At 45.4% G+C, this 25336-nt stretch overlaps 1 protein-coding gene across 1 annotated transcript in view; it reads right to left on the bottom strand.

Moving 5' to 3' along the window:
• fbrsl1 (fibrosin-like 1) overlaps positions 1-25336 on the bottom strand; it is a 288073-nt gene that overhangs the window by 19075 nt on the left and 243662 nt on the right. The window contains 1 exon segment of the mRNA XM_034594905.1: positions 17152-17200. Coding sequence (XP_034450796.1) covers positions 17152-17200 — 49 coding nt within the window.

Below are 25336 nucleotides of genomic sequence, written 5' to 3'. Positions count from 1 at the left end.
AGTAGGGAAGCCACAGGCAGTCATGTGAAACAAATGCCATAGTGTCTGTACAAAAAAATGTGCTGTCCTGAAGCCTTGCCCCACAAACCTGAGCAGATGGTGTGAGTGAGTCAAGCAGGTTGGAGTGCAGCCCGGTGGTGGGGGGTGGCCCCCACCACACCCCAACCTCTCCCCGTTAGCTGGGTTAGTGCACCAGGGGGACAGGGACGTTCCCTTGGGGGGTGTTGGCAGGTCTGCTCACCAGATGACATCTCATCCCACTATTGATCTTTTTATAGTTGTTCCTGTGGCCCTGCTTACTCAGGGGAATTGGGCCTTTCCCCGTGCGCACGTGCCTGGGTTTGCAGCAATACAGGGTGGGGGATTGGAGATGCTAAGAGAGGAGGGGCACGGGGACTGAGGTGGCAGACGAACAACAGGCCGCTGGGATTGACTGGTGATGACTGATGTGTCCAGCTGGAGAATCTGGGGTGAACGGAGTGTCACTACACAGCTGTTCCTGCCTCTGATATCCTTCACTTGTGACCCTGTTTGTCTCTGCGGAACATCTGGAGAGCTGGCACAGATCTGGTCCTCTGTGGCCCTTATGCAGCCAGATGGCCCAGCTTGGAATGGCTTGGACCCAGTCTGGAATGGCTTGGCCCTGAGCTGGACAATGATGGGCTAATTGTCATCACCCAGGGGACTCAAGCAAAGGGTAAAATGGCTCCTTGCAGTACCAGGATATTGTTCTAAAGCATGGTCTGATGAGTGATGCTATATCACATACAGAAGCCGCGAAATACAGCACTGTACAATTTTACTTTTACGTGCTTTGAGATCAAAACTGTAGCCTGTAAAAAGCATTCAAGTTGAATCAGTTTTTCTTTAACCGCTTCATTTTAAACACACACATGGCTACCTGCAACTAGTCCCAACAACCACATGAATGAGACGTGAGCCCAAAAGAAAATTCTCATCTGGCCTCAAACTAAACCAAAATGCGAACCAACGCTGCGCATGCAAACCAGCGTGTGACATAAATTACTTGCTCAATGCCAAGACTGATGCCAGTATATACAACTGCCAGAGAAGCAGAACTTGTATGCAAAAAGCTTTTTCAGATTAGATATGAGGGTATGTAAATTCTCTCGGTGACAAGGGCAGGGGGGGAGGTTGGGTGCTACGAGAAGCTTAAGGCCACTGGATGATCTCATTTACAAGGCAAACACTGCGGTTCACTCCCTTCATGGCTTTGCCAAAGCATAAACAGTCAAGGCACTGATAAAATAAGGACACGGACAGATAGATATATAAATAACGTGGCATATCTGCTGAAAGACGTTGGGAGGATGCAGAAGGTATGTGAGAACGCACGCTGCCTTGATCCGTCTCCTGCTGGCTCTGGTTGACAGAATATTCCGCTGCTCTTGACGGTTGAGCTCACAATGATTTGGTTTTTGTACCTCTCTAGACAAGCAATCTGCACAGAGCCAAGGCTTACCTCACGAGTGAGTGACTGCGGAAGATGGCTATAACAGATACTAGCAGAAGGCAGGAAACCGCAGTCTTGCCAATCAACACTTCATTGCCGTGAGGTACTCAGTCATGAAAAAATAGAAGTCGCGGTTATTTCAACAAAACGATTTTGAACGTGCGGAAAACAAAAGGCTGAGCAGTGTTGAATCACTGAGATAATAAAATCATAGTAGAAATTTGCAAATGCTTGCTTTCCCTCACATGATTTAATCTGCCTTGAGCATCTTCAAACTGGTAACGAGGGGAGCCAAGGCGACGTTTTTGCAAATCACTCAGTGTTAATGGGGAAGTGGACGAGGAGAAAGCTGGCCGAGATAGCAAAGGAGTGGGGACAGCTGGCACGTTTCAATTATTTCTCTCTGTCTCTTCGCTGCAGCGGACAAAAGGAGTGGATGGCGGCAGAGCAGTGGGGAGCGGTGTTAAGCTGTCACACGTTTACAGTCAGAGCTCAGGCATAAATCGAGAACCTAATGTTCATTTCAGAGAGCTGGCAGCTCAACAGTGAGATGAGTCAGTTTTTCCTGTGCATATCAGACCTTAATTCAAACTCCAGCCATATGGTGCAGGACACATGCTGTTCACCTCTCATGACACATTTGATAATGATGCGGATGGTAGGTGAATGTTGGGGAGCACATATTCAGGTGAGAAAGGACAGGGGTCTACATGTTGATTGTCCAAATGTTGGCTGTAATGTGCTGCAGAGAAACAAGAGGCCTCCACACTCAGGCTACATCCATACTACGTTTTCTTTTCTAAATATATCAACTCTACTACGGATACGCCTGAGGTCCACACTACTCCAGAGTTATAGAGCTGCTAAAACAGAGAAGCTTGGAAATGTTTGTAGCTTTGAAAACTCTGGCATGTTATTCTGGACGGGCAGAAGATAAGATGTTTGGAATCAATGAGACTCACAACCGCTTGATAATTGGCTATTATGGGTAACGATGTAGCCTTTGCTGATTCATCAGGCTCCTATCACATGATAGGAGCCTATACCAGTTGCTGGAATAAAACAACTGGCATGAGCCTTGGCTACCAACGTATAACATTACATGGATAATCAATACAAGAGATGCTGACCCTTTTGTGCAGTTAAATACTGTATTTCACAATGATACAACTGCTTACGTAGCTAAATAACGACCAAATGCTTCCTGTGTCCACCAGCACACGCACCAGCATGCCCAGTGTGAGTGGTCATGTGATATGCGTTTTCAGGTGTGTTCGTATGGACTGGGATTTAAACCGATAGAAATAGTTTTGTCTGAAAACACTGTTTTTAAACAAAAATGTATTAGAATGGATGAGGCCTCACACTTCTCCCTTCTTCCCTAAATCTCTATCGGGTCCCATCCCCCTGTGGAGCTGCTTCAAGCAGAGCTCATGTGCTCTGGGACAGCCATCAGTCCCAGATTCTTATGAACACAACCGGGTCGTCTAAGGTCAGTGCCACCGGGCCTTCCTAAAAAAAAAGGAGGGGACATCTTGGAACTTTCAACAGAAAAGATCAAGTCTAATGGTTCCTCTGACATGGCCCACCCTGCCAGCCTGGAATTTGACCCCTTTCCCTGTCACTGACCCTGGCAACCCCTCTTACCCTGAGGCCACTGTGGAAAGACAGCCAACAGGCAGAGAGAGAGGGAGGTGGAGTTTGAACTTTAGGGATGAATTTTGTGCTGAAAGGCAGGGGAGCCTTCAGGAGTTATTTGTGCATTACTGCAAGCACTAGCCTTATCATTTCATTAATTAGCATGACACGCCCGCCTTATGGACTTGAACGCCGCAGTGGCAGCTGTCTCAATTGATTACGGCAGTGGACGTGTTGCTGCAATTATCGAGGTGACTGGAGACAACGCCTGCCACTTCTAATAAAGGACTTAACTCCTGCTTCCCACATCACAGCACAGTGGTGAGTGGACAGTAGCAGCCTCCCTGTGTCTCCCATACCTTTAAAACCTTTTCAAAGTCTCTCCACGGGCTGCTGTGGAGCTCAGTGTGGGCTGTAGTTCTTGAGCAGCGAGTCAGCTTTACTTAAGCTTGCATAATGCCTGAACAGTATCACTTTGGTGCCCCACAGGAAACCATCCTCTTTTAGCCCACCAGCTGGCTGAGAATCCACGGAGAATGGAAGGAAAGGAGGCAGCACCGAAAGAGAGATTGAGAAAAAATGAGATATAAAAGACACAAAGGCAGGGAGCTTTTGCCAGGAAGCCTCAAGTCCAAGCAGAGATGGAGGGGGAGAGCGCTAAGCAATGTAAACAGAGGCACTGCTCTCCAGCTTCGTTTCATGTATGAACATGCATGAAGCCCACATGTCTCTAAGTGGATATAATATTATCTTTCAGTGGCGTACTGATTACTCCTCAATGGAAGGGAAATGGCTGGGTGAAAATCTCTCAACAAATCCTAAGTGGCATGACAGTGGGCTGAAAGAGCCTGCATGTTTTTCTTTTCCTCCTCCTCCATCTCCATTTTCACCCACCCCACTCTGAAAGCAAAGCAACAATTGGAAGCTGACAGCTCCTAACCGTTCACCATACCTCATTCTCTGTTTTGACATGTGCAGCCATTGCATTTTAGTGCCATGAAAGGGGGAGGACAAACATCTTTGCAGACGTATCATATTTCCTCAAGTGTTTTGCAGATACAGGGGTTTGTTGGCATGTGTATGGGTACAGGGTCAAGCTGTAGTTTAAACTAAGACGTTGCTTGACCTGCTTCAGGCAAATATAGCAGCCCTATTCATAAAGTCATATAATACCTGCTGATAGCCAAGAATGCTAAGGCAGCTAGCTTTTCCAAGTGGTGGTATTCAAAAGCGGCAACAGCTCAAATCAAATATCCATTCATCAACAAGCTTCCTAAGAGCTGGATCATCAATCAGCCACATTTCTTCTTCTTGTCATGTTTACACGTGGAAGCGTCCTGTTGGTACAGGCCAGAGCTGCTGATCCTCGCCATGCCGATCAAAGCTCAGGGCTACTTCTCTTGTCATTCAAGAGTCTGTCAGTGTACCATGTCTTACACTGTGCATTACAGCACGCCACAGGAATTTCACTGCACAGGGCTGAGCAAATAGTAAACTCAAAACAATCACTGTTACCAACCCATTTGTAACCACAGCATTAGCAAACAGCTGCAGCAAAAACACTAAAGCCTCCCTAGTTTCCAACTTTCAGCCAAAAACGGTTCTGTATAATGTTTTGTTTAACAAAGATGACCTCCCTCAAATTGCAATTTCAATTGTACTCAAAACTCTGAGGCACAGCCCAAAATCCAAAGATATTCAATGTAGAAGGATGTAAAAAAAGGGAAATATTTAATTAGAGAAGCGACAATCAGTGGATGTTTGATGTTTTTACTTGCAAGATGACTTTAATGATTAAAGAAATCAGTGATAATTACCTCCACCCAGGAATCCCCCCCCCCCCCCTGTCCATTTTGTTTTTTGTCATCAGGATTAGACGAAAACGACTGAACGGACTGAGGTTGGGACATGGACCAAGAAACAAGCCATTACATTTTGGCGTGGATCCGGACAATAGGGAAGATCTTGTTCGTCATTTTTGTTTGATAAAAGACAGAAATGATTGACTGATTAACAATTACAACAGTGTTAAGTACCTCCTCCAATTAGGTTATGTTTTCACCCTTATCCGTTTGTTGGGTGCTTTGGCAGGGTTGCACAAAAACTACTGAACTGATTTCCAAGAAACTTGGTGGAGGGATGGGACACGTGCCAAGACAGAAATCATTACATTTAAATGCAAATTCAGACAAAGAGGTGGATCCAGGATTTTTTAAATCAATTTCCGTAACATTGTAAGATAGGGTATTTGGGGCGATTTTCACTGATTTCCCAGAGAATAATTCATGGGTCTTGATGAAAAAAATAAATCATATTTACAGGACTGATATTTATGAGTGACATTTTGTCACATGATTGAATTTAAGGTGGCTGCCTTGGCAAAGGTATGAGCTGTACTCAGTGACATTCTAGTTATATTCGTGATCATATCGATTATTCAGTTTATAATTTTATCAATATTCAGGAAAAATGCATACTGATTGGTAATATAGCTTAACCACTTCAACGGTTGTTATTTTACATTTTTTAAAGTCGATCGAGGATCTCAGAGCATCTTTAAAAGATCTACAGAGGATGTGAATTTTGCCTCACAGAGAGGGTGGATGTGCAAGAGCAAGATCTTAGTGGACTATTTGTCTAAAGATAGATAGCACCCCAGTGTGCATTGAAGTGCTTGGGGTTAACGTTTCACATATCTGTAGGCCCCCGGGGAAACACACTGTCCAGTATAGAGCTACTGATGTAATCAATGCCTCTTCTATAGGAGGATCCTGCTGCTGAGCTGCTCCTGGGGTGCTGCTGGGTAATTAGGCTTACAGATGGAGACCCAGCAGCTGTCGAAGACTAGACTAGAGCTGCCATTTTCCCCTTCTAATGGCTACATGCCAAAAGAGCTGTGTTTTTATGAACTACAAGACTGTTTTTTGCACAGCAGTCGAGTTTGTGATATCTTAAAGTGGACTTGCACTAGTCTGAGGATTTTTTGGGGAGTAGTGCGATGAATTACATGTCAAGGCTGATGACACACTTAGAGGACCGAGGTGGAGATGTTTGAAATAGCTCTCACAAAGAGCTTAGTTAGACAAACAGACACAAAAGCCTCCTCAGAATCACTCCTCACCACCATGTTCTCTCCCAGTGCAGCAAAAAAAGGGACAATTGGGGGGTGCATCAGGTTCACAAACATTCAGTATCCTTCCTTGCACCCCATTCATCATTCGTGATTAGAGAGAGAACATGACAGAGAAAGGGGGGATAAAGTGGACCAGACAGGGGGAGAAATTGGGAGAGAGAGGTTAGTTAATAAGGGGAGAGAGAGCAGAGGGCAGGGAGTTGTGTCAGGTAAACTAATGGAGACAAGGCCTGGATCTTGACCTGTGGGGTGGGGGGGGCTGCTGCCAAACACACCACTGTCTGCTCCTCTAAGCCGTACCCACCCACACCCACACACACACACACACACACACACACACGAGAATCTGGGTCTGGCCCCCTCAGGCTTTAGTGGACAAGGAACATAAAAACAGCCTGCACATTTTCAGCATTTCGCTATGGCGTTCCAAGTGTGGCAAGTGAAGGATTGATTTGTTTGGAGTGTGAAGGCGCCGTGTCAGTTTGGGGAAATGTGTGAATGTGAGTACGTCTGTGAGCAGAGGGGAGAGCGTGGTGAAACAAAATTGGACTCCGAAACGAGCCAAATTGCTTGCGAGATGAAACAGACTACACCGGGAAAAAGAAAACAACAAAACAACAACACAACACAAGGCCCCAGAAAAGTGTCAAGCAAGGCAGCCTGGCACAAAAGCAACAAAAAAAAGAGAAACAAAACAAAACAAACACCCATTTCTTTCTGCTCGACATATTTCAGACTGCAGATGACAAAAACAACACCGAAAGAGTTAGAGGAATCAAAATCAAATCGCCAAGTGTGTCTGGCTGTTTCATGAATCCATGTCGAAGCGAAGGCTCCACACCACATCAAACCCTGTAAATTCTCCTGAAAGCCTCCTCTCTCCCTTTAGCAGCCAGTGCTTAGATTATTGTGTGCTGCTAAAAAGTAAGTGCTGGGAGTGTCACACTTGAGAGCGTGTTTTAAGCACCATAAAGCATCAAGACCCAGATGGCTCATCCTCCCTGAAAAACATGTCCACTCTGCCTAGGCCCCAGCAGCACCTGCTACCAGGATTAGGTCAGTGCTACGCCTGCCCGGCCGGCACACTAATACGGTGTGCAGCAGCTGATAAGAAGCCCTGGGCACTTCAGCGCTTGCCCCGCACTTAACAGCTGATGAGTCAATACCTGTATCATAAGTGATAGCAGTGTCTGTATATTGATCTTTTCCAAAAAACACAGGGAGCCATCATTTTGATGCAATTTGTAACTATTCAGCTTCAACAGATGTGGTCTTTTGATGGTATATCAGTGATACATTTGTACTGAGATGGCTTGACCCAAATATGTTTATATGTTACATTTTTGTGTATTATTTATTATAAGTATTTAAAGATTTCACAAGCACTAAAACAATAAAATTGACCCTGTTGCGAGTATCAATACTAATACAGTCAGTAAAAGTATTATAATCAAAATACCCCAATGTAGGTTAATGGTTTTTTAAAAAGAGACTAAAGAGGAGTGCTGCAATAAAAAGTGAATGTAACCAATAGAACTATTATCAAGAGGTAGAACAAATATTTGAACAAACAGAAAATAACAGCAATACAATGTATCAGTCAGATCCTGGACGATATTGCTGCTGGAGCTCTGTACACACTCCTCCGTGGGTCATGTGGCTTTGGAGCAGCCTCCCTCGCTCCTTCCCAAAGCAAACAGCAGTGAAATCCCAGTCCTGCTGCTCACCCCTCCACACAGCAGCACTAAATTAACAACCAGGGAGGTTGGAGCCAATGCTCTGCTGAATGGGGTATTACAGTCAGTCAGAGGCCATTAGGGGCCCCACCATGCAGGGCCCAGAGCAGGGAATTCACCAGGAGCCAAAAACAACAGCAAAACAGATGACCGCTTGAATATTGGAAGAGACACAACTGTGTGTGTGCTTAAAAAAAAAAAAAAAAACACACCCTAAAATGGCCAAAATGCAGGCCCCTGTGTCTAAGCAAATTACTGCCTGTCCGTTAACAAACACTGGGACGATTAATGGATCTCACGCCCAGTGAAATTCAGGACAAAACACAAGCCGTTTCTCAGCAGTGTGTGTCGGGTTACTGCTTTCACCATGTGTTGAGTTCAGGGCTAATAGCTAGGCTCTATTGCAAACCTCTCCAAAACCCAGCCCTCTGTCAAACATACTGTACTAGTCCAAGCCTGCGGTAATGCTCCTAGACAGAGTGTCTCTGATAAGCCACTGATAGAAACATGGATGCTAATATGCTACCGCTGGAAAGATCTAGGCCTCAGAAATACTGAACAAACAGTGGAAGGCCACACATCTAGAAATACTTGGAAAATACTTTATGGAGTTGATTTTTCTGTTTGATTTGGGATCTTGGGATCTCCTGCGTTCATCTCCCCACAATCCTCTCTGGCACATTCTTCTAATGCGTGGATTTCCTTGTCCATCAAGGAATCTTAGGCATTTTACATCTGCTCTGTTCCTGGCGATGGTTTACCCATCTTTATAAGCCTGTGTGAAATACTTCCCAAAATGTCCAACCCATTACAAGCATGTTTGTAATATCCATCTAGGCTGACGACTGTCCCCTCGCCAGAGATTGTACTTTATCCAAGTGTCGTGTTTGGCCACAATCGGCTACCATCTGGCTTTGTCAATGAGCGTTACAGCCTCATCTGCAAACAACATTGGCTCTGCACCGCACAACACAGATGAGCTTAAAATGCACATAGAGGGAAACTGGGATCTTCAAACAAACGCAGGGCGGGGGAAAAAAAAAATCACTCTTGCTGGCAGGATGACTGGAGCTGGGAATAAAGGATTAAACACAAGAAAACCTGCAAGTGATCACAGGCGACACGCTTTACATTTCAGGCCTGACAGCAGACAGCAGATAAGACGCTGGTCATGTATTCTCACAAGTAAACAATGAAAATGCTTTCCACGCTGCAGCTGGCTGGGCCTTCGTTGGAGGAGGAGGAGGATTAAGATTAGACAGAAGATGTGATGAGAGCTGCTGCTGCTGCTCTCTAGAGTTATCCTCTCTAAATTCTTTTCTTTATCCCCTCTATAAGACAAAAATAAAGAAAGAAATAAAAAATAAGAAGCCTACATCCATTTTTCACCACTGACGCTGGAGTCAAGTTCTCACTTCAGGGGGAGGAGATCATCTGCCAAAAAGTCTTCCCCTCATCGGGAAGCTTCTTATTTCCTCACTCACTGGTGAAGAATGAGCTTCCTACACACGCCTAAAACATTGGTTTGGAGTCAACTAGACCACAGTAACACTGCGGCTCAGAGGGGCTGGGTTCGACACGCAGTGGGATTTCTGTGCTTACAATAGTCATATATTGAATTATCTTTTCTCTGCATACCTTGCAGCTTAGCCAAAAAACCTCATCATATCAAACACTGCCTCAACCTTTTGTCTTGGTTACATTCAGTTTCAACACTGAGGGATGCCCTCTCCCTGCAATGTGCATATGCAACTGAGAGCTTCACAAATAGCAATATGAGCTGAAGGTGCAAGTGTCACCTCTGAGCTACAGTCACAGCAAAGATGCCAATGCTTTTTCTGTGGTGTGGTGTGCACTGCAGCTGTTGGTGTGGGAGCTGAGGTGTAGTAGGTGAGGGTATCGTGAGCATCGAAAAGGCCGTACTGAGCTGGAGAGACAGCACTGAAAGGCCCCAGGGGAGAACTGGTCTCTTTTGTGTATTGAGTTGCGTTTGGACACAATTTTGGAAACTATATTCAGGTTATGTTCCTGTACATTCAAGTTGGCTGCGCTATCTACTTGATAAATTACACTGCACATGCCTGTAATCGGGGAAAACATTGGGCTTGGGTTTGGTTTGAAGCCAAAGAAAGAATGCCTGTCATTTTAGGGTCAGACTTGAATAGTTTTCTCAAGAGCTTGGATGGGTTCGGACAGAAACCAAGCTGCACTCTACTCCGTTTGAACTCTGTAATGACGCCGGTGTCAATGTGCTGTAGACAAAAACCTCCACAACGAAATAACTACATTACACCCTGCCTCTGTCGGCTGCACCACCCCTCACCCTAACATTTTGGAGATTTCTTTGCTGTTGTGAGCACATCTGACCAGAAACAGCCCAGGAATGACACAATTCTGCAATTGTAAACTGAAGATTTATAGTGAAAGTTCAGTGGACAAAATGCTGGTCATGCCCCAGACAACTTCACCTAAAACTCCCTCATGGCCTGTAGTGATTTTTGTAATTGCTCCCTCACGGAAGCTAAAGCTAAATCCATATTCAGTCAATGAACACTGAGCCGCACAATGGAGCCTAATCGCACAGCCTTCAGTGTGACTCCCATTTTCTGTCACAATAGATGATCACCACCCATGGGCTTGCTGACACAGATGGCAGCCGCTGATAAGAGTGACTGACAGGTGTCAAGCGTTCTGACGTCTAATGGCAAACACAGACAAGAGGGAGAATCACATTGACTATCTAACACAGTTTCTATTTCAAGATTAAAGCTCAACCGGGGGTAACTTAATACTCCTAACAGTTAATATTTCATGCACACTGGGCCCTCTGCACTGAACAGACACTTTTCTAATGGACATAATAGTGCTCTAAAGGGGCCACAGAGTGCACAAGGGGATAACATGACATATCAGCAATGACTTTACAAGCTAGCTAATTGCTGTGCATAGAAAATCAGCGCCGTCTTTGAAAACAGGCAGCTTGTAAGAGCTGGTGCGGTTGGAAATCACTTCCTGAATCATACAAAACCAAACAATTCCCTCTGTCAGCTTTTTAAGGTGCCAGCCCATAGAGGGGTTGTGGGTAATGTGGCTTGGTCTCTTTGACTGTCTGCCACTCTACATAAATACTACATGACGCTGTAATCGTAATTTAAAACGCTATAAATATTGAAGAAGAATTAAAATAATTTATGGAACACTGCAGTGTAACAGGATGTGTGTGTGTGTGTGTGTGTGTGTGTAGGAGTGTTTTGTCTCCTTTCAGTCCTCTCTCGCAGCGTATCGTGAAACGATGGGCAGCAGCGGTGCAGGCTGGGAATTCTGTAATTGCTTTTTCTGTCCCTGAAGCAGGCCTTCCTGCTTTAAATCAGAAAAAGGCAATCTCTGTCAGTGATGGCTCAATTAATAATTAAACACATGTCTTATCTCCGCTGAGCTCCCCCTATTTATTTTCATCTCTTCGACAGGGATGGCTGCACAAACAGCATTAGCACTATCAATAAAGGGAGCATTAATATCAGCCCCTTTCTCCAAAAACAAATCACCCAGCTGCCCCAAGTCTGTGAACAGTTATAACCCCAAGATTAATAAAGAAACAAGCCTTTTTCTTTGGTTTCCTCCAATTCCTCACAAGTATTTCCTCTCCCTGAACCTAGAGTGTTAACTAAACCATCTGCCGCCCGTGTTCTGCTAAGAGTTTGTACCTTTTTAATATTTAAATCAAATTGGGAAAACAAATGAGCAAGGGTTCATGCTCAGTAACAAGTTAGCTGGTGTGAGCAGGATGATATCTTTTATGCATCCAAAACTAACCTCCTGCTCCCTTTTGTACACAGTGTGCCTGTCGAATATGAGAACCTCAAAAGAGCAGAGCTTTGACCATAAGTGTTGTGTCAATACACTAACACTGGTCTTCTTGATCAAGAAAGCATTTCCTGCAACCTGCCTGGACTTTGTCAAATAAATCACTGTGGGAGCTGGAGGTGAGATTCACCAGGCTTAGATTCCACAGCAGTGATGGCTGATTCCAGCGCTCACTAATCTGGCTGTGTGAAGCCTCAGCAGCTCCTTTGTTTTCCCAGCAACATATCTGCCCTCCAGTCATACTATAGCCGGCCGGCCAGCCAGCCGCACTCTCCATCAACCTCCACTCTATCCTGATTCAACGGCGGTGAAAAGCTGATTAGTTGGTCAGAGGGTCAACCTCCATTCATTATTTAATGGGTGAGAGGCTGCAAACAGTCAGGCGGGCCGCCGAGGTTAGTGATACATTACACTGACCTGGCCAGAAGAGAGCTGCTTGGCCGAATACAAACATGCTTTCTCATCTACTTCACTATGCCTGAGCTGCCCTCAATCCCCCCTGCCCCTGACCTTGCCGCTCCCTCTCCAATCACCATCCGTGCTCCCTTCTTTGGCATTCAGAATCCAGCAGGTGAGACTGTGTGTGTTTCATTTTGCTGTAAGCCTGCACTGCAGGAGGAGGCATGTGGCTATGGCGGCCCCAGGTAACGGAAGAGGAGGAGGTGGAGCAGGCCATAGCTCTTTTATTGACACATAGCAAACAGCAGTGGCGGAACAAAGGCCACTCAGCACCTATTGAGAGAGTGGGCCTGCAGACAGGGTGGTTGATTAGTGATTCGACACGGGGACCCTGGACTGTGTAGCACATAATGAGAGCTTAGGAAGCGAGCCATGAGCCGATGGGGGGAATGAGGTACGGTGGAAGCGGGATGGAATAGGGGAGAGGCGTGGTTCAACCATAAGGAATTGATTTCCCACAATAGCAGAGATGGATACATAAGTAAAAGAGAACCCATAGAAAAAAAAAAACGCAAGGATAGGGCCAGATCCTAAATCCTTAAGCTACAGCATTGGTAATGTGTTTATATATAAACAGTTAGAGGATAAGCCCTAAATCCACTGCCAAGCTAAATGGTTTATGCATCTTTTTTGTTTGTTTACTTCTATGTCAATTAAGCAAATTGGTCCAACATCCCTGACGAGCAAGGGATCTAAAGTGAGTGGATTTTGCATTCATGTCCAAAAGCTTCTATCTCCCCGAACACCACAGTAACCCTGTCTTCACCTTTCATGTGGCCTCAGAGAGATGTTAGCAGAGTTAGTCGTGCACAATGGCAGTTGTGTGTGCGCGTGTGTTTTTCTCCTCTTCGTCTGCACGCTCTCTCCTTCCTTTGTTCCACTGGTCTAATCCAGTATGTGTGGGCCGGTAAGTTTAATGGAAACAATTTATTAAGTCCGGCTTAAAATGCCATCTGCAGCTAAGCCTCCCAAAGCCGCTAAGCTCCTGGTTTCGCCCCGGAGCTTGCTGTGTTCACGCTTACTGTAATGCTCTGTTTAAAATGAGCACAACGGGTCAAAATTAATCAGGATTACAAGGGCACAAATCCACTTCAGAAATGGGTTTTCTACCAATCTTTCTCCTGCTATCCTAAGATGCCCCAGGTTTGCTGGTAGGCAAACCGCATGGGTTTACTCTCATCCCACGGCAGGTAGCATATAGCACAGAACCGCAGAGCAGAGCAGAGCAGAGCAGAGCAGAGCAGAGCACCAGGGTGCCTTGTTGTATATAAAGCATTTACCTATTGCTCTAAAACCCACATATACAACATTCAACATAGCCACTGCAGATTCCAAAGTGCTCCTCTGAAATATTTCTAACCGCTGGCAGCTAAGTGATAGCTCCCCACCACATCCATAGGCGCAGCATTGTGAAATGTCATAAGAAGGCCTACGAACTAAGTGTTTATCTGAGCCCCGTGGAGGTGCCCTGTACTTGCTCAGCAGCTACATTTAGCTCCTCATTCGCCTTCAAGCAAGTGACAACAGCAAACTCTGACCTGCAATTCAATAAGAGTAGCCCTGAGTGGAGCGCGAGTCTTCACAGCCGCTTTTACTTAAACATGCCATCCTCCAGGAAATCAATAATTGCAGGAGGCTTAAGACAGGAAATAAACAAAAACCAATAACTGTTAGATAATGCCCGCCCTTTGCTGAACCTTCCTACCTTATAACCACCAACACAGGCAGACATTCAGCAGAACTTGTGCAAGCTTTTGGGAAACAACATCCAAAGACGATTGCACAGTGTGCGCCATGTTATTACAGATACTATTAGCTCGGGCTATTATCAGTGCTGTTAGCTTGCATCTATAACAGGTTGTCAACAGACCAATGCAGAGATGATGAAAAGTAAACATGAGAGAAAGACGGCAAGGGTGTCTGGGTTTTGCCCAAAACCATGTTGTATGTGTATAATTACAGCACTCTGCCTTCACTGATTACAATGTTGGTCTTTCTTCTCCTCTATTAACCCTGAACCGTTTCATTAACATGACAGACTGCAGGCCTGTGTGCAATTTGGATGTAACCTCAACTGTTTGTACCCGTAACTGCTCACTAAAATAAGGCTCAGAGCGCCACGTTGAAAAGAAAGGGAGAGGTAAAATAAAATAAAACAACACTGACGATCTGGACAAATGTGCAAGCCAAACATCATCACAGCATTGTATATTTATGTGTGCCATAATGTGTGTGTGTGTGTGTGTGTGTGTGTGTGTGTGTGTGTGTGTGTGTGTGTGTGTGTGTGTGTGTGTGTGTGTGTGTGTGTGTGTGTGTGTGTGTGTGTGTGTGTGTGTGTGTGTGTGTGTGTGTGTGTGCATATGTGTGTGCATCTGTCTGGATGTCTCCCAGCCAACAGCTCGACAGGCCTGGTGATCAGAGGAAAGCGGGCTTTTCATTGATCCCAAAGGACCGCGAGCGAGACCGGTAATGGGACACATACGCTGCATTCTAAACCAGAGGAAAACAGCCTGTGGGCTGCTCTGTATTACACACACACATTATGTACACACAGAAAAACCAGTCTAGGCCAAAAACAAACACTGTCCTGAATCCATTACAGCTCAAAACAACAACATTGGAATAGGAGATGAGAGCTGGATGTTGGGATCTCTGCAATTGTAGCGTGATAACTTCTTTCTTCACGTCCCCAAATCACTTCATCCAACTGCTGAGTTCTTTGCTGCTTTGCCCTTTCTAACCTCTTATTCTAATCTGGTACCCTTCTTCTACATTACCCAAACAGGATCTGCTTGATCTGTGTGATAATCACAAGAGACTGATTGGATTGTCTGGATGTAATTCCAAGGCCCTAATCCTCAGCCCTGTGTGCACATTAGCAAGATCCACAGAGGCCTTCTTTCACCAGCTGACATGCAAGGAGTGTTTGAGTGAATGTGTGTTAGAGACGGCGGCTGTGTATGTGCCTGTACTATCAGCTCTCCACGGCAGTGAATGTTTATATGCAGCCATGTTCTGTACGGGCATGCGGGGGAAAATAAGTCAACACTCTGACAGCTGACAACAGCGGTAGTCCAGCAGCCCGGTGGAGAATAAATGGAGTCAGACGCGGTCTAGTTGTTTTCTAAACCATGCAAGTCTGGAAGTCATTGTCATTGTGAACGCTGGTTTCATGAGGCCGACTCTGGTCACAGGCCATCTACATCACACAGCCGGCAGGCCTGGTTTCTCTCCTCGTTGTCAGCCATGCTTTTCCACTCAGCAGTCACAGCTACTGCACTCAAGCAAGCAACGCCTTTATATGTTAAGAGGGATTCTACAGTAGCTTTCACAGCGGATGTTCTGATCGAGAGGTGAATAAAATGGAGGTTAACAAAACCTGTTACTTGTGAAAAGGCAGGAGGTGGATTTACACTGATGCTACAGCTCTCATAGGCTACATTCATACTAGTACATTTTCCTTTGTTACTCTGATTTCAAACTAAAACAATCTCTGTCCACACAAGTGTTTTGGCTCCATATCAGTCCTAATCTCCCTTTACACTAACATGCCTGGAAACCCATATCACATGACATCATACGTATTCTGGGCATGTGCATGTCAGTGTAAACAGCAATGCATGAACTATTTATAGCTCGTCTCCGACGCATGTAAACAGTTGTATCATTGTAAAAAGCTGAATTTAACAGCTTGACAACTGTTAGTAAAGACAACAGGATCAGCACGGCTTGTAATTGATTATCCATGTTGTGTTCTGCACTGGTAGCCAAGGTTAATGCCGGGTGTTTTCTCCCCCGGAAAGGGGTCATGTGATAGAAGTCTGACAAATCAGCTAAGGCTACGTTGTGACCGATAAGACCCAATCAGCAGTGTTTCCACACATATCAATAGTGTGGACGCCAGGCGTATCTGTGGTAGACTTAATACATTTTCAAACGAAACGTAGTAGTTTGGATGTAGCATTAAATTTCGAAAATAGAGCGGTGGTCCACCAATGTCTTATTTACATATCCAATCTGTCCTGCAGAGACCCCTACCCCTCGAAAAAAAACCTCCTCATACTGCCATATTTTACATTGTTCTGCACTTCCACCTCCTGCTCCCTCTGCTTGTGTTAATAGCCCTCCTTCTTGGTTCCTGCCCTGGGGGGACGTGGTCTGCATGCTGCTGTCTGTCACTAGTAGGCTGATAGCACCTCCCCTCCCCTCCCTCCCTGCATAAACAGCTTGACACCTTTCCCCCTGTTCTAACCAAGAAAGCACACTTCATTTAGTGAATATACAGGTGCAGCTGAATTTCTGCACCTGCATGGTATCTGTGACATGCGAAATATACTTAGTCCTGGGCACAAAAATGCACAAAAATCATGTAAAGTCATATAGCAAAGACCCTATAATCCACATTTGTGTATATGTGAATTCAGACACACAGAGTATGTGTTATCTGGGGGGCTGACAAAGCTCTTTCTCTCTCTTTCCTTTGGCATCCATTATGTTCCAGGCCTGCTGTCAGAGAGCTTGTATTGCCTGAGGGGAAGTTCCCATTTGTGGGAGCATGTGGCAGGGAGGCTCTAAATCCCCTCTAATGAACCAATATGTAGGAGGGCTAAGCCTTTGGCGGGGTCGTCCAAGAAACGCCACTCGGGCAGCCAGGCAAAAATGTATGCATATGTAGTCACCAGACCTTGTTTATGTCTGCTGACATTTAAATCTGAATGGGAGTTGCAGGATTAGAGCAGGGCACATTTGGTCTCATTCGTAGAAAAACCCAGTTGTTGTCATGTGTATAAATGAGGCAGAGGGAGAGAGAGTGAAGGGGGAGAAGAGAAAACAGGGTGGCTGCTTACCTTTGGGTGTGGTGGGGGAAAAGAGCTTCTCTGATCCTACATCAGACACCTGGAAAAACAAGAAGACAGGTCTTTAGTGGAAATGTCTGATGAGGTGAACTTTAGATAATCCTATTAAAAAAATTACAAATACAACGTAAGACTATTTATTTAAACTGACACAAGAACCTGACACATAATGGGACTACAAGCTACAAGTCCAGCTCCCATACACACATTATAGAGTCAATCAACAGCTTCCTATGAGCCAACAGGAGGAGCTCCCGCTGTACCTGACGGTCCCTGTCTGACTTTTTACTGGTGAAGTAACATTAGGTGGCACTGTTGTGCCACCTGAAAACCCTCATAAGAAATGCTGTCAAAGTCAGAGGAAGTCAGTGAGGTGGCTCTGCGGCGTTAGAGCACAAAGGCTCCTGCCTACGTGCTGCCACTCAGAAATCATATTAAGCTTTGCATGGATACGTTGCATGAATAGAATATTGTTATATTCCAAAATAATAATTATTTTTCAGCAAATTGATAAAAAAACCCCAAAAACATTAAGAGCCTCTAATGGAAGTAATCAGATGATCCGTCAACAACACCAGCATTTCCTGGCTGAAAAACAACGATTTGGCTGATGTGACGGTGAGCAGAGGAAACCTGGTAGACTACAAACAGAGGTTGAGTCAAATACATGGGGCAGAAAGACATCTGACTATGAAGTGATAGTGGAGAGTCTAGACTAAACACTGCATGGTATTCTCCTCCCTCCTTTAGATGGGATGTAGATTCTGGCAGGCACCGCCTAAATCAAAACAAACCATACGTTTTTACAAAAATACACGCTCACTGGCCACACAGGATTTATAAACACTGTACGACCCAAAAACTGTGAAATCCACACAAAACCGAGCATTGTGCAAAACACAGTAGCAAAAGGTCGGTGTGCTTGGGATATAATATTAACAATAAAAATCCCCCTCAGCCTGTAATACCAGCCCATGTAGGGCCTTTGTTTCTTTGTCTTAAAGCCTCAATTTTTAACTCCTCTCATTTGGGCTGCGCAGACGTGTAAAAAAGCTGCAAGAGCTGAACATATGTTCCACCCAAAGGGTCTGAGTGTCCTTAACTGCGGCGCTTGTATTTTATGCAGCACAAAGGGAGCATATGTAAAGAATGAACAGTGAATCAGAGTGAGTGAGAGACAGAGACAGAAAGAGAAAGCAAACGATTTTGTAAACACAGATGGCTGTCCTTGGCACCCCTGTTAGTTCTTCACAAGTGTTTTGAGGACGTCCTCTTCTTTCCAAGACCTCCCAATTTCTCCTTCACTGCCACTGTGTTACAGTTCTCCACAGTGTTTGTCTGTCTGCGCTTGATGTCTCGCTTCAGCTCTAATCACAACAGCCAAACAGGGAAAGTGACAACTCAACAATGTGCTTTGTTCTCAGCAGCCATTTAAAACACAGGTAGGAAACCATACAAGGCAGATGGAACCACGTCAAACAACTAAATACAATAATTATATATTATCCTAAATAAAACTCTAAAACATGACTGCAGATGAAAGTGAACGGAAAGTCAATGATGGTGAAGAATTAAGAGGTAAACTGTATAAAACTCTGATGATACAAATTACATTATGAACTTTAGTTTTCTGCAGTGGCCTTGGCTTCTGCTTGAGCATATGTGGCCATGTTAGTTATTAGATTTATATATAGAAAGACTAGAGAACCAGTGCGTTTCAGGTAGTTCAATGGCCGATGTAAATGTGAGACAGGGTCAATAACAACTCTTTAGTTTTTATCTCGGCAAGAGGAACATTCAGAGAAGGGCAAACACTCAGCTGAATTGAGATGCTTCCTGTTTCCTCTTACAGTAGATGAGGTGAAAGACTATTGAGGAAACAGAGTGTTGCGCATTGCCCTCACTCAGTCTCCCAGAACCAGGGCGCCAGGCTACAACACAGGCTCTTTGTTAGCTTTGGACGACATTAAACGCTCCAGTACCAAGCCTCAGCGTAGCGGCAGCACAACCTCAGCCTTGAATCCCGGCCCTGGAGGCCCTGGAAGAAAAATATGGGCTCAGAATGAAATGAAGCTTGTCAAATGGACACGGGAGCTGGCTCAGGGACTCGCTCAGTGTGGCACGGGGTCACAAAAGCAAAAGAGACAGGTTAGGTCATGCCATAACTCACTATAACAGTTAAAACAATTGTTATGACCAGAGTGGTTATCCAGAGAGCAGCGCAGACATAACATGTTACTGAGAAAGAGAACAGAAAATGCTGAGTTTACCATGTGTTGACCTAGATCTCTTTATTCCTTTCCTGGCCATTTTGAGTGTGCAGCGATCTGTTTTATATTCCGAACGTATTCCAAGGAACATCAGCAACCAATATTTAGCTTTTAATGCCGTGTTTTGCACCTGCCAAGTCTGCATGAGTCAGTCACATAATCCACAATTACAAGGCCGGCTTACAAAAGCACTTCTTAAAAAGGCATGTCAAAGCAGAGCCCTGATTTGGCTTGCTGTTGTTTTTGTAGAACTTTCTGGGTTTTGCTGGTCAAGTTGACATTTTTTCACGGGGCTGTGCTGCTGGCAGTCTGAGCTGCCTGCGGTTGTGGTGTGCAGAGGTCATGTATAACAAATTCTTCACACTCTCTTTGTTGAGGCAACCCTGGGTGCCACTAAAAACAGACGGGGAAAGACGAGAAAGAGGGGGAAATATGTATAAAGAGAAAGAAACAGACAATGAAAAAAAGAGGAGCAAAGGCCAGGTTTTCCAAAGGAAACAGGGAAATTTAACCATTTAAAAAAATAATGGGGGAAACTCAAGCCACATTGCCTGGGAGCCAACAGCCCTTGGAGCAGGCCGCAGGAAGCCTGACCTTTGTGGGGGCCGTCTGCTATTTGAGCCTGGGGCTTCAGGAGCCTGGCCTCATCTCTGGAGGGCCGTCAGCAGGCCTCAGCTTTCCTTCCCTATTCTATTCATTAGCCATGCTTTATGATTCAGCTTCCTCTGAGCCACACAAGAGCTCCCTGAGGAAAGAGACTGCTGGAGAGAGGGAGAAAAAAGGGAGTGAAGCTGAGGGAGGGGGGAAAAAGCAAGAAGGAGGTCATAGGGCCCAGCCGGGACCCGGCTCTCAGCAGCTGTGAAATCCTCCCGTTTCCTCGGCAGTCGTAAAAGGAACAAGGGGGAGAAAGAAAAAGAAGGCGGCCAGGGAGGGAGCTGGGCCAGTAAACCCACCATCTGAGTGCTAACTCCCTAAAGAGCCACATGCAGAACCATAATTCCCAGATTTAGGGAATGCCAAATTACAAATTACACTGCTGTTTGTTTTAAAAAGTCCCCAACTTCCCTGAACACCAATGACTTATTGGCTGCATAAATCTCCAGATAATAGCAGAGCCGCAAAGGGAGAGCAGGGAGGCAGAAACCCTTTGCGAGCAATAAGTGAGACATTTACTGCGAGGCGAAAAGCATTTGCTGTCACAGCAGAGAAAAAATATTAACAAATTTTCCATGTCCACATCACTTTTACTTAACAACACACCAAGCTAATTAATTTAGAAAATCTGAGACAAGCTTAATTGCATTTTTTTAGTGTTAAAAAGCTTCCACGCTTAATTTTTGCACAATGGGCCGACGGAGCGAGGCGATGCAGGCAGCGAGGGAGGGCGGCATAATAAACTGGATGACCTTCGGGCATAAATTTATGAAAGGCATTGATCAGTTAAGGCTGTGATTTCAACGAGACAGGAAAGTCAGCAATTACCCAGATTCAGTTAACCTCATTAAGTTAAGACTGCTGAGAGACCAATTTCTCTCCCCACAATCCCCCACCCACCAATCCCCCTGCTTTATATCAAACGATCCGAGCGCTGCCCATCTACCTTTGATTACCTCCTATTGAACGTCCTGCATTACTTGGAGCTGAGCAGATAATCTACAAACAGCAGGAAATCATGCAGCCATAGGTTAGGTATACGCAAACTAACCAAAACCAAATTTGGTAACACAATCCCATCCTGTTGTAGCAAATCAGGTAAAGCCCTTCCCGTCCCTGAAGGGAATATAATTTAGACAGACTGGCTGTGGTATCACAACAGCTGTAGTATGAAAACAAGGGAAACCTGTTCATAGTGTTTACCATCGGCTATACTTAAAATTTACTTGTGCATCATTTGGCACATCCCACACTCTTGACAGACTGAAGAGGCAAAGCGACAAATTTTAACAACATACCACAAACTAAACAAATGTGAGACAGCTTCGTACACATTGGCTTCACTTAAAAAAGGAAAACAAAGGAGAAAAGAAAAAACACTAAATAAATCACTCACAGCTTAGTATGAAAAAAACCATTCAAAAAACAATCCATCAAGACAGATAAAAATGAGCTTGACAACACTGCAGAAGTATGTTATCCTGCAGTACAAAGGGACACAGTATGTTACTGTGCATGCTTCCTTGACAGCCAAACAAGTGGCTCGAATGTCTCGGTGTAGGCGAGGACACTTGAAGGTCCTGTGTAAGAATACATGGTCACTCTGTGCTGTGCTGTACTGATGTGACATGATAACGTTACAGTCAGGCTTTGTCAGGGAGCATGAAAGACAGAGATAAAAAGAAAAATATGAGAAGGAGAAAGAGAAAGAGAAGAAGGGACACGAGCAGGAGGGCATGTGTCCTGGCACGGACGATCAGGCTCTCAATTACCCTGGCTGAACCCTGGCCGTGGATCCACGCCTCACACACACACACACACACACACACACACACACACACACACACACACACACACACACACACACACACACACACACACACACACACACACACACACACACACACACACACACACACACACACACACAGTTAATCTGCTTCCCTACTTGGGTGTTCTATCACTGTCAACTTCCTGCTTCACTGTCCTTGTTTCCAATTTAGCATTTAGCTCTGTTTTACATCTGCATACTACCAATATATTTTTTCTCTCCAGGCAGGTGAAGATGATGTGGATTGTTTCACTACATAATTACTGTTACATTGTCTTAAGGAAGTCCTCAAATGATTTTACATTATAGTTTATGGTTGTTGTTGCTGTGTTAAAAAAAGAAATGGAATGTTTTTACGGTCGCACAATGATCTTGAACAGGACACAAAGAAGGTTATCATATGGTGGGTAAAAACAAATCTTGCAAACTCGATAGCAAGGGCCTGATTTTCTCTGCTCATGTGGGAGTAGCTTGGTGCTTCAATAAACACAGCATCAGCACCCACTCAGGGCGCTCAACCGTTGTCACCCTTTCACCCCAGAAGTCCGCTAATGCTACTTTAGCAATAAACGCTGCATTAGCCTTGCACAGTGGGCCTACAGCTCCCAGGCTGCAACGGGAGACACAAAATTAATTATCTCCCCGCATTTGTCCTCGCGTTGTTCCAGAAACTTAATGACCTCCCGAGCGGTCGTTTATTATAAGCCGCAGCAGTGCCATGCATTCCCAAGGCAGGGAACAGCCACCATCTACCTTACCTCCAATTCCCACCCACCACTGCTGCTGCTGCTGCCACCGCCTGCTTGTCAGAACAGGTGTGGGCCAGCAAGACTGCGAAACCCCCAGCGAGCATGATGGGATATACAGCATGAACGGAAAAGAGAAAAGAGAGTAGAAACCTCCCACGCTACTGTCAACCAGCAGATACTCGCCTCAACTGGAGCATCATTAAGATGATAATGAATTCCATAGTGACCGTGTAGAATAGAGTGGTCTCCCCTTGCACACACACAAAACACACACCTCTTTATGCTTAGCCCTGAGATCCTTTTTTTACAGCCACGAATAATGCATGTGTGTGTATGACAGTGGGCCAGGGATGACGACTCCTGCTCCCTCTCCCCCTAGCAACAGACGCAGGGAAATGAATGCCAAGAGAGGAGCAGGGGGGGCTTGAGCTTTGTGTAAAATATTACCCTTCGTCTCGCTTACCGCACCCCACACCACCTCTCCTACCTCCCCTCCGTGTGCTGCTGTGCAGCAGTTGCTAGCCCTTATCATGGCTGCCTGTCAGTTTAGTATACAAATTAGCAGTCTATCAGGGGAATGCAGGAGCCTGTTTCATCAGTAGGGAGAAGGGCAGAGGCACGCATTGCATTAAAGCCTCCTGCCGCCGCAGACAGAGAGGGTCACAAATCAACGCCGCAGCGGGCCCACAGCCAGCACTAACCAGATAAGGAGAAATGAAGGAAAAAGGACAAGGCATATTTCACCGGAGAGGATCCAGGCCTGCTCCAACTCCCTGCAAGGGCCCAGGATAAAGGATGGAGGCGGGCGGGTGGTGGGGGGTTATAAGGATGGAGGAGGTCACAAATCACAATTTCAACCCCACAGATTACAAGGTAACAGAACGAACATGAAAACTAGTATTGAATAAAAAAAGGAAAGAAATCCCATCTGTAAAATGTCCGGGACAGAGTCAGAGTAAGTGCTTTCAGTTGATTATCAAGTAGGAATTGCAGGAAATTAGAGCTAGCACATTCTCACTTCTTCTCGTGAAGTGAACCTGTGCATGTTAATACCAGCGGAGACAAAACGGCTGCGAAGGGTTCTCATTAAGTGGCATAATGCAATGAGGCACAGTCTAAATTGCAGCAATAAAAGCCGACAGACAAATCATCTCGACCATCGCAATCCATTTAACTCAATTAATGCAACACCAGATCTGAGCTCAGTGGTTTAAAAGCATGCACGGCTCTCCTCCCTCGTCAGGCTTAGGGGGATTGGAGTAGTGGGGGTGGGGGACTGCACCTGAGAAAGGTTAGTGGTATCTCTTTTAGGATGAGTATCTCTTTGAGGTCAGTGTGGCACAGCCGTTGCACTTTGATTAAGCCCAGCTTAAGACCAGGGAAATGGAGAAAGAGGGCGAAAGACAAGAGAGATAAAGGCAATGGGAGACAGGAAAACAAAAGCAGGAGATAGCAGTAGCTCTGCTCGGCTCAGCTCGGCACAGCTGAGTGTGGAACGGGGTGTGGCCTCCTTTTCCTTTTTAATGTCAAAATGTGTGCCAGCAGCGATAACGACCGCAGGTAATCTCCCGCTGGAATCAGGGGGGCTGTTCGTCATTACACTGTGGCCCTGATATAGATCAGAGCACTGGTGGCTTCTCCTGGCTCTCCAGGCTTCTTGGCAGCCGAGATAGCAGATAGCCCTTTAAGACACGGCTCACCGCTCCCCGATTGGCTGGTCAACGGCCACAACCAAATCCTGGCTCCCTCAGGGCCGCTATGAGGAGGTGTGATAGGACAGGTCACGGAAACTCACTGTCCCCATATCCTTTTGTTGTAAAGCCTTTACCCCATTGTCAGTGTGGGTGGTGGAAAGTAAAAAAAAAAAGCCTTTCTGGATGTTATTGTCTGAGAGGCAGGATAACAGACAGGCGGATTATTTCAAAAACAGCTTTCTCCAGAGCTCTCACAATGCGGCACTGTTGTTGCTGTGGAGAGGATCCTGGAGGAGATAATAATAATATTCCTAGTCAGAGCCTTTGCTGCAGTCGAGCAGCCTTCTAACAGATAGATACACACAATTCTGACTGGCCCGCCATGACATAATCGCCCTGCAGAGAGCTGCAGGCAAGCTTGGTAGGCAAACCACCTCTCACTGCAGCTTGTTAAGAGAAAGGTGGCTTTAAGCACCGCTCAATAGAAACTCCTATTGAACTTGTTTTTTTGTTTTTTTTGACTCCATCTGAACAATGTCTAGGTGAGTCATAGCCCACCTCGGGCTACACAAGTTACAGTCTTCCTTTCTTCCTCTCTCTTAAGATTGTACTGCGCTTTTGACTTGGACGAATTTGCTAAGAGGGGGAAAAAAACAAACTCGGCAGGATCTTAAATAATGCAGCGATAAAAAAAAAGAAATTGGTGACCCTTTCCCTTGCCTCAACCCACACACGCTGAATTTCTTCTGCAGAGAAAGCCAGCAGACAAAGAGAAGAAAAGGCAGAGCTGGCACTACATGGAAATGTGTGGTAGGCATCAGGTTTTTTTTCCTCTGGGCACGGACACCTCTAATGAGAGGGAAAAATGCACAGCAAAAGGCAGAGCTCACCCGTACAATGTCTGTGATTTTGAGTAATATGAATCACCTACCCTCTAACACAAATAAATATTGTTCTAATACCAGTGGGAGTTTAAGG

The sequence above is a fragment of the Hippoglossus hippoglossus genome, chromosome 9 (genome assembly GCF_009819705.1).
Source record: "Hippoglossus hippoglossus isolate fHipHip1 chromosome 9, fHipHip1.pri, whole genome shotgun sequence".
Taxonomy (NCBI): Eukaryota; Metazoa; Chordata; class Actinopteri; order Pleuronectiformes; family Pleuronectidae; genus Hippoglossus; species Hippoglossus hippoglossus.
Note: the sequence above shows the minus strand (reverse complement) of the source record. Positions and strands in the feature narration are given on the sequence as shown.